The 14,230-nt window shown below is 33.1% G+C and overlaps 1 protein-coding gene across 1 annotated transcript; it reads left to right on the top strand.

Annotated features, from left to right (window-relative positions):
* Positions 1-6,063: 6,063 nt before the first annotated feature.
* Positions 6,064-12,178, top strand: LOC145673145 (growth arrest and DNA damage-inducible protein GADD45 gamma-like). The gene is made up of 4 exons (XM_081742566.1): positions 6,064-6,299; positions 8,475-8,700; positions 9,872-10,098; positions 11,513-12,178. The coding sequence occupies exons 1-3, from the start codon at positions 6,247-6,249 to the stop codon at positions 10,064-10,066; spliced, it is 474 nt and encodes a 157-aa protein (XP_081598692.1). The 5' UTR covers positions 6,064-6,246; the 3' UTR covers positions 10,067-10,098; positions 11,513-12,178.
* Positions 12,179-14,230: the final 2,052 nt, after the last annotated feature.

Below are 14,230 nucleotides of genomic sequence, written 5' to 3'. Positions count from 1 at the left end.
CTCCCATATATTTCTAAGAATATTTATTTTTATTTTTACATGTATTTTTTTATGGATATAGAATATTTGGCATAATTTGAATTCAATGTCTTAAAATCCTCATATATGCCTTCTTAGATCCTTGTTTGCAACGAAACACACATCTGAATGCCCCCCCCCCAAATACAGAGAATTCGGCGCCCTTGGAGAAACGAGAATTTTATTATTCGTCTCGTCTTGTGGGTAACACTACGTAATATTAAAATGCATTTTAAACAGTGCAAGATCAAATGGTCTAGTTATTTCTAATTTACATTTTATTTATTTATTTATTTATTTTTGAAGAAATTGAAATTTATTTTTTATTTTTTATTTTTTTTTTATTTTTTTTATTTTTTTTTTTATATAGTCTAAGTTCTTTTATTAATGCTGCTGATTCTTATAATTATATATATATATATTTATTTTTATTTATACAAGTAACAATACAGACATAGTGGACACACACACTGCACACACAAATAGTATATCTGTTTTTAGGCCAGAAATTCTCCGGTACTCCAGAGACTTATTATCAGGCCTATACAAAAAAAAAAAAAAAAAACTTAGTTTACATACCAGCCTATATAGCCGGATGGCCTCCGGTATTCCACGAGGCCAAAAAAAAAAAAAAAAAAACACACACACACATTAAAACACATACTATGAAATACATAAAGACAGACAGACACACACATATATATATATTGGTGGCAACACTTCTAATACACACACCACAACTATAAAATTATTTTATTTTTTCTTTTATTTATTAGCACTACGACTGGTAACCTCCGGACCTCCTTGAGGTTCCAGTCCTTGGCAGGGTTTCTTTAATATTAATCAGTATTTATTATAATTCATTTTTATAGCTGTTACTTTTTTACTACATTTTAATTAACTATCATTTAATTTATTATTAATTTTACATTATCTTTCAACAAGAAGACACATACATAATACATCCTAATGACATAATATGATTATGATAGATGGCTCTTCACAGAAGCTTTCGCTTGTGAGTGAGAAACCATCTTCATAAAGTATATATAAGTGAAATTTTATCATTTTTTCCTCTTTTTTCTCTTTTTTTCCTTCTCTCCATTTTTTCTTTTCCCTTCCCCTTCTCTATTTTTCCTTTTTTTTAAAAAAATAAATAAAAAATATACCACCCAGTAGTTGTAGATAAGCATATTTCAAGTGACTTTAGTCGATTATTTACTAATTTAATACATGAATTTAATACGTTAATTTAAAACGTTAACGCCCTTAAGTCATCATTCTTTATTTCCTTTAACCAATTAGTTATTAGTATTTTTAATCTATGCATTTTTCCTTCTTCCCTAATTTCTTTTGGAGTATTATTATAAAGTTTCGGAGCCAAATAATACGTTTGATTTTGTGATATACCCTTATTTACTTTTATTGTTTCAAGATCTTTTTGAGTTACTTTTCTTGTTCCATACCCATGAGAAATTTTATTCCATTCATTTTCATGTTTTTTTACATAGAGTAGGACTGCTCTTATATATAATTTTTCAACAGTTAAGACTGAAAATTCTCTATACAGGTTTTCTAGACTGTCTTCTTTGTTTTTATTTAAACATATTCTTATAATATTATTTTGCTGAACTTTTAAAGGTCTTATATGCGTCTCATAGGCAGATCCCCAACTTAAGATACCATACTGTAATATATTTTGTGTTAGTGCATAATATACCATACGTAAAACTTTTAATTCTAAACACCCTCTTAATTGTACAAATTTATACAGCAATTTTCTTAATGTCTTGGCTACATATTGAATATGCGATGTCCACTTTAAATGTTTATCAATTTTCACTCCTAAATAATTTTGTTCAGTTACTTTATTTATTGTATTACAGTTACAGTCTAAAGTATTAATACAGTTATGATATTTTAAGACAAAATTTTGTGGCTGTCCGGTTATTGTTGGTGAGTATTACCCACCCAGTACAAATACATACCCAGTTAGTATTTGTTTTCAGAGTAATTTAAATGCATAATGAATATTATATAATTTTTACTTTTGTCTGCGCACTACTTAAGTAAATACATGTATAAAAAAAGAAAATCTCCAGCATTCCTATGGTTCAACAGCTGAACCAACTACAATCCCACCCGGATACCGGATACATTTTTTTCTGGGATTTTCCGACTGGCTTTTCCCCCTTCAAATGTCCCTCTTGTTACTTTCTCTTCTCTGAGAAGCCATTAAATAAAAAATATCATCTTTCCCACCAGTTTTCATTTCACAAAACAGGAAATTAAACAAAAGGAACTTTATTTGGAATACGAGAAGAAGATTTTTGTTATTATGTGTATGGCCTTGTATCACATACAAAGGAAGTATGATATATTGTGAATAAAGCTATGTTATAAACCTTCTAAGCTCTTATTAATTTGCTCATAAATTCACATATTCTTGTACTCAAGGAAGAAACTTAGGGGATCAAACTCATATCATTTATGTAAACATCCAAATATTCAATTGTAACTATTAAAAACAACAGACTACAGATTCAATTAAATTTAATTTTACCCTGTCCCAAAATAAAATTATTGCTACTCCATTAAACTGAATTTATTGGCACAAAGCTTTTTAAAGGGCATAAGCCAATAAGTCTGCGAATGTAAAAAAGGAATGTATGGTCAGAACATTGCGAAGTCAATTGCTTCCTTCATTCAATTACTTCCCCTATTATCATCACGACGCTTGAAGTGATGCGCTGCTAACACCATATGCGGTCTTTTTAACTTCACGTATATCCAGAAATGTTTTATACACATGCCAAGCCACACCTACTTGTCTGCTATGAGTGCTTATATGTACTATGAAATTAATTCACTGAAAGGAACAGTATTGTAGATTATCGTATGTGGCATTTAGTGGAACATTTGGTTCAAACTGCAACTTGATATTTGTTTACGTAAAACTTCCTCTATCTTAATTACGAGGGTAAGTCAATAAGTATATGCAATCATTTTTTATTGTTTATTACCATAAGAGTACAATATTTTAATTCATTTCATTTTTCAACCCTGCTTTTCAATGCGTCTGGTCCATCGTTGCACAAGCTTTGCGATACCTTCTAAAAAAAAAAAAAAAAAAAAAAAAAAGTTTGCGCAACAAACAAGCAACGAACGCACTGCTTCCTCACTTGTTCATCGGAGCTGAATTGACGACCTCTGAGAGCATCAAACACATGACAATCCGACGAGACGAGATCGCGACTGTATGCAGGATGCTCCAACACGTCGAAATGCGGCGTATGAAGCCAATTCAATAGAAACATAACAATTCTCGTCCCATTTTCGAGACGAGGCAATTTCGAGACTCGAGACGAGACGAGAAATTTCGCGAATCTCATGGACAAAACTAGTTCACCCAAGTCATAGATCTAAACCACTGCTTTAGTGTTATGTGCTCCATACTATAAAATAAACTATAAATTGACAAAATGATTGTACGAACACAAAGAAGAGCATTTATTATAGTGTTTAAAGGTGCGCAAGTTATTACACAATATACTCCAATAATAAATATAGCATTCCTGTTGTTATAGCACACCCTTTGTGGTCCTTTCGTGTTACGAGAGATCTTGGCAACTTTTAGATGAAATTAAGAAAAGAAATCAGGACATAAATTTTGTACATAAATTTACAGAACGAGACGAAAAAAATCCGATACGAGACAAGAGATCCGAATTCTGTTGGACAAAGGTCGGTACCGGAACCAAAAAGAAGGGATTGTCCTTACTAAATTTGGACGTCTGACAGCCTGATTAATGCATCTGTTCTAGTTATGCTAGACAAAGGGAGTAGAACATAGTACTCGAGCAGTGCACTGTTAAAAAAAAAAAAAAAAAAAAGTTACAAAATAATACAGTAACACTAGCTCGTCCCGTGGGGTATGAACAAACCCAATGAAATCCTAGTTTGTTACTCAACAGAAGACATAGATTTAATTTTTAAAAACACAACTCGGATACAGCGATCATGCATAACACAATATGTTACAGTGATTGAGTAATCGGACATTGGATTATCTCGTGGACAGCTCATGTATGCTATTTGTAGAAGCCGGTGTCTGATAAGCGAGGAATCTCCCTAAAGTATTTTTCTACATGAACAGTGGGAAGAAAAGAATGCAAAGAATGTGTCATTTTCTAAATGTTTTTTTTTTTTTTTTTTTTTCAGCCCCACGAGGAAGTGACCTTGTCAACAATAACAAGAATGCGTTTTATATATCTCAGTCCACTGACTTGCTTGCCATCTACTGAAGTTGATTATGAGACGGTACTTCCCGGACTCCACACAAAAATATACAAACTCCGAGGAAATGAAGCATAATTGAATTGCTTCGGCGCTACTCTGAAATCCCGCTGAGTTGTGAAGTCGGGGAGATTTCCAAGAAAATTGTCGCTGGCGGGAGGAGCCGACAGGATTGCCATCTGGAAAGGTTTAACATTGTTGAGAATCACATAACTTTTTAATAATCGAAATATTTATAGCTGTGAAAAACGTTAGTTTTCATTATGTGTATGTTAAATAATCTTTTAATATGTTATTACAGTAAAGAACATGATGCGTTAGTAATGTTTCTTTATTTTTTGAGGATTATCATATAAGGCATATTAACATATAATTTACATAAGACCTCAATGTTAGAGCACTAACCTCTGGTGTGTAGGACCTGGGTTGTTTACAGTCTTGTGATATGTATGAGTACCGTTTTTTCTATTTCCTCTCACTTTCTCATTACGTTTAATTCTTCCATAAATAATTCATTTCCAAGTGAGATTTGTGGTGGACAAACACCATGTGCATTAATTTTCTCGGGGTTCTCCCGTTTCCTCCCACTTACTTTATTCCACCAATTCATTCATTTCTCATCATCACTGTCTCCTTTAGCCTCATAGGCATAAGCATGGAACGTAAAACTTAAAGATTTCATTTCAAAAAGAAGAAGAAGAAGAAGAAATAAATAAATAAAGAAAGAAAGAAAGAAAGAAAGAAAAAAAATATAAAGTATAGGCTATGTGGTTTCGAAAAATTAAAATGAAATATTTCAATTCAACGTTTTACGTTATGCTCTTTACGTAAAGAAAACGAATACAATCAATAAAAATGAATAGTTGTGAAATTAGTGGCAGTGGCGGATCTAGAAGGTAAGAACTGGGGGGCTACCAGAACCCAGACTATGACAGGTATATCATGAGTTCACTATAAACTTTCAAAAACATATAAATAATACCTTAAATTATTTTTGTCACTCAAAAAACTGGGGGTCTAGGCTAGATCCGCCACTGATTGGTGGAATAACTATATGGGAGGAAACGAGAATACCCTGGGAAAACTCAAGTACAGGGATCGCCCACCACAAACTCCCATGATATGAGATCGAACCAGGGATTCTTTATCCAAGAGGTGAGCGCTCTACTGTTAAAGCAGTGTACTCTCCATGTAGTTTCGAGTTGCGAAGTGCTCAGATTCCTGTGTGTATAGCCTCGGGTTCGGTCCCATTTATAGGTCCTTGGTTCGATCCCAGCTCGCACCAAGTGAGTTTTGCGGTGGACAAACACTGTGTGGGGGGGGTTCTCGGGGGTTCTCCCGTTTCCCGTTACTTTCTTCATTCGTTTCTCATTACCGTCTCCTTTAACCTAGCATGCATAACCGTGGGACGAAAATTTTAAAATCCCATTTATAAGCAAGCACATGTTGACACATGCCATATAGTCGCGTTGCAACGACAATAATTAAGTTAAAAACAAGATGTTACGAATAGTCTTATTTCAGCCAGAATTATTATTATGTTCGGAATTATATAGTATTAAAATTAGACAGTAAAATTACATTAACCTCAAATTGAATAATGAGTACAGTATATACGTATTACTTACGTGTGTGGAACGTTACAAGATATTTCTGAATGGAAATATTTTCATGAAAAACAGATAAACGGTAATGAGTTGGCAATCTTGATATGTGAGCCAGAGTCTGCGCGCGCACAGTGGGAGTGAGAGTGGTTATGAAAAGACACCGTCTCGTGTTTGCGGACAACAGTTGGCTGGTGAAAGTAGAGAAGTTGAGTTGTGATTGTGATTTAGCAGTGATAAAAGCTGACAAGTGTTAATATTTTGTATTCACAACGTTTTAACAGTGTTTTGTAAAAAAGTGCATTTTGTTGATAAACATAACACTACAATGACCTTTGAGGACGTAGAAACCACCACCACCATGAAGAACCAAGCAGAGAGGTAAGTGTAAACAAACATTGTTTTTTTTTACCATTCTTTTAAAAATTGATTTGTTATGATTTGGTCATATGTTAGGTTATGCAATACGTGCTTGACATCGATAGTTAACGTTCAGTTCCCTTTTAAATCAGGTTAGAATCGAATCTTCTTTCATAGTGAACTTGCTCATATGTGTACAGAAAACTATATAGGCCTATAGCTTATATCTTTTTTCAATACTTATATAAAGTTTTCGGGAAACGTAATAGGTACGTTATAGTGAAAGCAAGCAGTAAGGTCAGTCTGATGTAATTTGGTATGTAGGTCATACGTATAATTTGTGTTATATTTCACAACAGTAGGGATGCTAGAATTTCAATATTCCTAATTTATTTATTGAAATGCTTAAATCGTTGAAATATACGTATTAGAATGACAAATGGGGGGGGGGGGAGAAGTCTTGAAATAGCACACTTATTATTATGTGTTGATTTTAAATACCTATCTCTGTTCTCACTGCGAACAGTTGTGTAATATTTATTTTTCGGCAATGTTTGTGTTAGTTTAAATGTTCATCATTATTTCTAAACGAATATGTTTTAGTTAAAACTTATTTCCTTGTGGAAATTGTTTTTATTCAAAGTAAACGGCGTGTCTGTCATCAATTCTATTTAGTTTAATTATTAAATTTTATCAGAAGTCTTTCCAGTTCCTAGACTCCAAGCAATATTTCTCGATCCCCCCCCCCCTCCATTCCTTTTATCATTGTTTGAAACTTCAAAATAATATCACTCAAACAATAAATAATCTGTTAATATAATAATCCCGTTTTAGAAATATTTGGGTGTTCCATGAAAGCTGATTTTTCTTTTTCTTTTTTCTTTTTCTTTTTTTTTTAATTTTAAGGATCGTCTTTGTAATTAGATAATTCCTGAAAATTTACTACTATGATTCAACTATAATACTAAATATGTAGGCCCATACTGCGATTAGATTTCTCGGCATTGGGTTGTTTTCAAGTGTAGCTATTTATGTTAGAGAGATCAAGAGCAAGTTCGTACATGTTATTAAGCTTAAAAAAAAAAAAAAAAAAAGGAAGATTGGAATATTCTGACAATTTGTGTAGTACTTATGTAAGTTAATTAGCCAATTTATTAATCGTTACACGGGTTAATCGCAGTTTCTGTCTTCCGAGAACCGAGAATCTTTTATAACACTGGAATCCCGCTCAGATATTGATTGCGCAACATGATGCATTGAGAGACCTAGGCTGGCATGTAGTCACGTGCTTCGCAGCTGGTCTTGTAGTAAGGGAAGCCGGCATGCAAAAACTTGCTCGAGATGACTGGTATATTTATGCAAAGTTCTGATGTAAGAAGATCAGTACTGAATCGGATGTTGAACTGTTCACATTCCATTAATTATGGAGAAGGTGTAAGCAGTATTTGAAGATCTAAGCAAAATTTTTATAATTACAAAAATATTTAAAAAGAAATAAGATTATTATATTAAATGTTGGAGATTTTTGCAATTATTTTTATTTTTCGTTACTTATTATTCCTTTCCCTATTTCCAGTTTATTTCGGCAATTTTGTATAATACTGTATTCTTACAGTATTTTAATAACCTCGGGTGCACTTCAACAACAATACATCAGTTATTGTTCGGAATCAAAAGTTCATCAGAACAATATTCGAGCCGTGAATCTTCCCAATATTTAATGGGGCTGTCAAATTTTATATTTAAAAAAAAAAAAATCTTTTTTTCGTTAGGTGATAAAATTATGTTGAAATTTGGAGCTATATAGTGTAGTCCGTTACCTTGTAGGCCTAGTCTTTCGAGATATGACACCCAATGGCGTCTCTTGAGGCAAGTCCCATCGGTAATCATTTAAATTTTATCGTTACGAACTGTGGAATTAAAGCTTATCCTGGTATGCTAATTGGCCTATATAATTTTCTATTATTGTCTGAAACTTTCTTCCCACAGCTTGTAACGATATTTTTCTTTACTGAAATGGCTTTCCTCAAGACCCACCACTAGGGGTCAGGTGACTAAAACTAGTTTTTGTCAGGGTCATTCGTAATGAAGAATTATCACCTGTTTTAGGTATACTGACAATTTTGTTTATGTATCAAACTATGGTTATACTAAAGACCATTTTATGAAAGGGCTTTCTTTCCCTGTTGTTTACAGAAATGCTGCCAATATTGGCAAGACAGTTGCCCACGTTATGAAGAGGGCCCAACAGGAGAACCGACTAGTGTGTGGTATATTTCCTGCCATCGAGACGCTGGAAGTTGAACCAGAAAAGATACGCTTTTGTGTTCTACCACAAAATCACCTTGATGACATTGGCCTACACATCCAGTACGTTCTTCTGGAAGCATTTTGCTACGAGAATTACATTCGCATGATCAAGGTAGGTTGCTTTAAACACTTGACAGTAATTTTACTCTGAAACAACAAATAAATGCAAGTTTTGATAGAGTACAATAATTGCGGCCATAAAAGCCTGTGCAGGGCTTTGGGTAGGGATAAACTTGTGATAATTGCTGATCTGTTACCTAAGTTTGGAATAGTGCTTTGCTTAAAAGATGTGAAAACATCTCAACTATGTTGCCTTTTCATTTAAAATCTGTGCGTACACTTATGGCCGAAAAAAAAGTTTCAGGATACATAATTCTCACAGCGATATTTACAAGCCAACGTACATAGAATTATTGCAAGATAAGATAATGTATATAACGTTTACAACGTAATTTTCGGTGACAAGGAACTGTGAGAATGCATTATGTATTAGCTTCTGATTTTAACTTAGTGAGTCAGTAAATAAGAATTAAAATTCAGTACGCTTTTTTGGGAAATCAATGGATTAGTAGTGTTGCCAAATCAGAAGAATGGTTTGTAACTTCATATAATCTGTACCATACAACTAAAAGAGAATTATAAGCTTTCGTAAAGTCAGTATATTTCATATTTAGTAAACAGTATATTGTTTTGTTATTTAATTATTGATATTAATAATTGCTTTGTAATTATCCTGATAGTTGAGATTAAATCCTTTTTGCCTATTCATTGATTAAACGTTAAGAAAAAAAAAAAAAGCCTTGAGTTGAAACGTTCGCTGAATATTAGTTACATAACGAATTAACTGGTATTTATCAGTTCTTATCAGTAGGCAATCTTTATAATAACCGTAAATTTTCTTTGACTATATATAATAGCATATTTGAGTGCTTTTGAATTATAAAATGTTTTTTGTAAAATATTTTTTATTTAAATTACAAAGAATTAGTGACAAATTCATTGTCATAATTTCATTCTTAAATGACTATCCATCCTAAAACGATTAACATTGCAACATTATCTATATTAAAGTAACGTGCTTCAACACTAACAATAAATATCAAACATTTATTTATTCTAGTGTTATATTTGATTTTTAACGAGAATATCGTGGTAATACGATTGGAGTAAATTGTAATTTTAGTAATGATCATGTAGTAGTCACCTAACAATATTTCTATTTATAAATTGCATTATATGCTTAACAACAAACTAAGCATATTTTTGTTCTTGTGTATTTGTAGGTTGACTGCGCGGAGAAGGTTGCCGAGATCCTTGGTCTGTCTGGCAGTGCAAAGGCAAAGGATTTCAGCTGTATCCTGATCCAAGAGCCCTGGACAAACAAGCAGCCAGCTGAGAGCGAGGAGAACCTCCTGAAATATTGTGATCAGTCAGAAGCCATGCACTTTGACCCAGTGATTGAATTACCTGTGAAGTAAATGCCCTGCGCAGCACTCAATTTTTTGAACAGGTGCGTGTCAGTACAGATTTATGCTAAGGCCTAAGCATGGAACATTATATTATTACTATATTATTATTATTATTATTGACCACTTATAGATGCAAGACAGTAAAACGATAATTGAGAGTTCATGTTGAAACGAAAAGTGTCATTTAAATTGATACTTTTTTTATTAGTTAATAGGCCTAAATAGAATTGGATGGTTAAATCTTGAGTATTTAGCGTGTATGAAATACTACAAGGATCACTCTAGGTCGCCTTTCTTTTCTTCCTTCTTAACGGCGTTAAGTATCCGCGCCATCTTTGTTTTCCAGTATATTGATTTGTACATTGATATATATTGGGAAAGGATTTTTTTTTCTGTTGATTGTACTGATTTGTTCTCAAATCTATTTAATTGTCTCTTACTTTGTGGAATTTATTAATATTTAACCAAATTAACTTTGAGTAGTATTAACTTTACATGTGATGCACATTAATTTGGAAATACAAAGGTCATTTGACTATACTTGCAGAAGAAATCAGTAAAACCATATCTTTAAAATTCCAGTTCATTTCAAAGGATAAAATTCTGTTATCCCTATATAAATCAATGGGATATATATATATATATATTTTTTTTTTTAATGTTCAACACCGTTAATAAACAGTTCATTAATAAATCATATATGAAATCTTTTAGTACTTTGATTCGTAACAAACATAGCGTAGTTTCCTCTTTGATTACAAGCATAAATAAAATACTGAAATTAATTCTTATATTATTTCAAGAGAATTATCATAAGTTTGATGGAATAAGCAACTGGCAGGTCGGGAGAGAACCCTCGGGAAAATTCAGTCTCATGCTAATATGTATCACAGGGCGCGCGAAATTTCTAGTTGGCGATCAAATATTTGAAGTTTAGCGATGGGTGCCCAATTCCACATAGTGACCAAAGTCTCTGATCTATTGCATAGGTTGGCAGAAGGATTTTGTACCATATTTCTGAAACAATTGTTATTATTGAATCATTGTTTGTAAAGTATCCAAATAAGAGCGGCTCGTGATGGTAAAATTGCTTTTTCTCTCTTGAAGCTAAGAGAGAAAAACTTTATATATATTTAATACATTAAATATTAACAATTAATATCCAACAATTAATACATTAAATAACCTTTGTTTCTTTAGTTTCAAGCTATAAAACTTCATTTTTCACCACTGTGACTTACCTCACGAACCGACTCTGAATTGCAGATGTAAAAAGATGTGTGAATAGCTGTTATGGATAACCAAAAGAGCATTATTATTATTATAGAGGAATATTTTATTGGAGATTGGCATTTGTAATAATATATAATTGTTTATGCTGACAATAATGTGTGATTAAACAAAATGATCGAGGAATTGTTAGACTTATGGGAATTTTATTTTGTGTCTTTCCAGATTTGATTGCCGTGGTTGGCATTTTATTGAATTTGAGATTTCCCAACGCTTCGCAGGGGAAGGGAATCAGCCAGCATTTGTTATGGCAGATGGAAATTCAACCCAGCACCCCAATTTGCCCTGATCTTAAGTGCCAGGTGTATGGTTTCAATGGTGAGCTGAGTTGGCAGCAGCTGTTTCTGCGATTTTAATGCAGCTCTGTAAAAGAATTCCATCACTTTTGTTCCAGTGAAAGGGACTTCGTTTCTCCCCCAATCTGGTTTGCTTCAATGCAGTGCAACCTTGTTGAGCAAGTGTTACTTTTTTTTAATAAAAAAAGGGAAGAATGAACGTTGATGCACCAGTGTGATTATGTGTAGTGAGGAGATATCTGTGACACAGATGACCAGAAGAGCATTTTTTTTTTAATTATTGTTGTTATTGCACCTGAGAAGTAATTAGATGGACTTTGGTGAGTGATGAGATTGTTGAACATCGATTCATTGTGGTTATTCGATGGTTCTTTTAGTGCATTCTTATATAAATACTACCAAGTAAGTGCTTGTATTACCACCAGCACACGCATTTATCATTGTTGTTATTCCATGTTGTAAACGCGTTGTTATTTTAGATACTTGTATGTATAGATCAAAGAGAATATTTAGAAAATAGAAATTTCATTACAAATTCGTTGTCTTTGTTTTATAATCCTGAGCTGAAATTGAATCTTCGTTATCTTATCTGGCGTGTTCTGTACAATGCGCAACTTTATTATACAGAGTGACCCAAAAGTAGGTATACAGTCCCGTACTGATCAACTCATTGCTTTTTATATCATTTCTTATCAGGTAGACTTAGTTTCTTTATTATTTGTTCTTGATGTGTTTTTACGTATATCTTAAGCTCGGAGTAGCGAAGGAAAGAAACCTATAAGCTAGAATGTTATACTTGATCAGTGCAGGGGTGTATACCTACTTTTGGGTTACTCTGTATAAAGTTCATCTGCAGAAGAGCAGGAAATTGCGCTCTGAAAAATGTTTTACTAGTCACATGAAAATTTGTATTAATTGTGCCAGTTGCAGACATGTAATTTGACGTCTTTTAACTTTGTTTGATTTGGAGTTTAACGGCCCTTTGCAGCAGCAACGCTACGTGAGACGTGGACTTGCAGTTTGATGTGAGATCCAGACCACTTGAACTTTCAGTGGAAATCGAACTCAGGTCTTCCCCACCAAAGTATGCTATCCATTTAATCAGAAGAGAGATTTTGATGCGTCTTGTTTTATGCAGCAGTGGAAAACTTTTTTTTTTTTTTTTTTTTTTTTTTTTACTTAATAATGCTTCAATGTAATTCACTACTTTACATTTTGTTGTGATAATTTCAAAATTTTTATCAAGATCAGCTACATTGATGGAAAAGACGTCCGCCAGTGTTTGGAACAGTGTTGGCTATGAGACAAGAGTTTGATGCTGTTTCTCATCTTGAAACGATACATGGATAATCCTGGTTTGGAAAGTGACATTCTATTAGTATAGACATGAATAACTGAAGGATTTTCCCGTAAAGAAACTTGTGTGTAGTAAGTTGAGTCTTGTCTGTCCATTTGATGACTGTTCAATTACCAGCTTTACCTTCCTGAAGCAGATTCTAGAATTATGAAAGACACTTCACAATATGCAGTGAGTTTTGCGTTCGATCCATAGCTGGTCATGTTGATTGATATTCGAAGTGTTATTGTCTTATCTGCTTGCAGTTAGTGACAAAAGTTCTTTCCGTTTGATAAAATTAGTAGGGATATGCACGAGACGAGACGAGACAATTTTCCTGACAAAATTCGAGTCGAGACATCACATTTTACAGCATATTTTCGAGACGAGACAGTCTCAAATCTTGTTTCGTGTGAATCCCTAGAAATTAGTTTCATAAATAACTTCAAAATAGAAAGAAAATTTGAGTACAGTTTTTAGAATATAAATTATATAGAATGTATTTTTTTCTGTATGTTCCAATCTTGAAACTCGGTGAAACGGTGTAGTACGTTACACCGTTACTCCCAAAATAAATCTTATCAAACGGAAAGAACTTTTGTCGCTGACTGTACAAGGATGCTAAGGGAATCCTATTTATTGTCTGTGTAACTTGTGTTGCTCAACTTGAAACACAGTGTTCCCTAAAGGTTTATCTCGTCATTTCAGTTTTAAGGGACACAATGCTACGTTCAACCCAGAATTAAATCCATAAAATCGAAGGTTTCGGTAACAAATTCCGAAGAAATGAGGGGGCACCATATGTTGCAAACTTTAAAAGTGGTAGAAGTTACTTTATTTTTACTTTTTTTTTCTTTACTTTATGAACAGAAGCATTTCGTGTCATTATATTTGAAATCAACAAGAAATTCTCATCACTTTGAATGCAGTTTTATTTATATTTAAATTATGGGATCATATATCCGTTGAACATACAAGTAATAAGACCGTCGCATTTTCAATACAGCTAATTAACAGTGATATTATTTACTTGTCGAGTAAATTATTTCTGTCGTCGATTTCGTAAGGCCAGAAAGAAAAACAACAAACTATTAAAAAGAACAGAACCCACACCGCATCCAAAGATCACCTATCTTATATATATGAAATGATCCATTTCCTTGGTTATGAATAAAATTGGATCTTCAGTTTTAAGTCCCACGACCATGCCCTTTAGGCTAAAGGAGTGAGGCGGATAATTAATAAAAGCGA

This window comes from Thermobia domestica, chromosome 16 (genome assembly GCF_964235325.1).
Source record: "Thermobia domestica chromosome 16, izTheDome1.hap1.1, whole genome shotgun sequence".
Taxonomy (NCBI): domain Eukaryota; kingdom Metazoa; phylum Arthropoda; class Insecta; order Zygentoma; family Lepismatidae; genus Thermobia; species Thermobia domestica.
Note: the sequence above shows the minus strand (reverse complement) of the source record. Positions and strands in the feature narration are given on the sequence as shown.

Coding starts and splice junctions, on each gene's coding strand:
- LOC145673145 (XM_081742566.1), top strand. CDS start 6,247: ATGACCTTTGAGGACGTAGAAACCACCACCACCATGAAGAACCAAGCA. Junction 6,300..8,474: donor ATGAAGAACCAAGCAGAGAG/GTAAGTGTAAAC, acceptor TGTTGTTTACAG/AAATGCTGCCAATATTGGCA. Junction 8,701..9,871: donor ATTACATTCGCATGATCAAG/GTAGGTTGCTTT, acceptor GTGTATTTGTAG/GTTGACTGCGCGGAGAAGGT.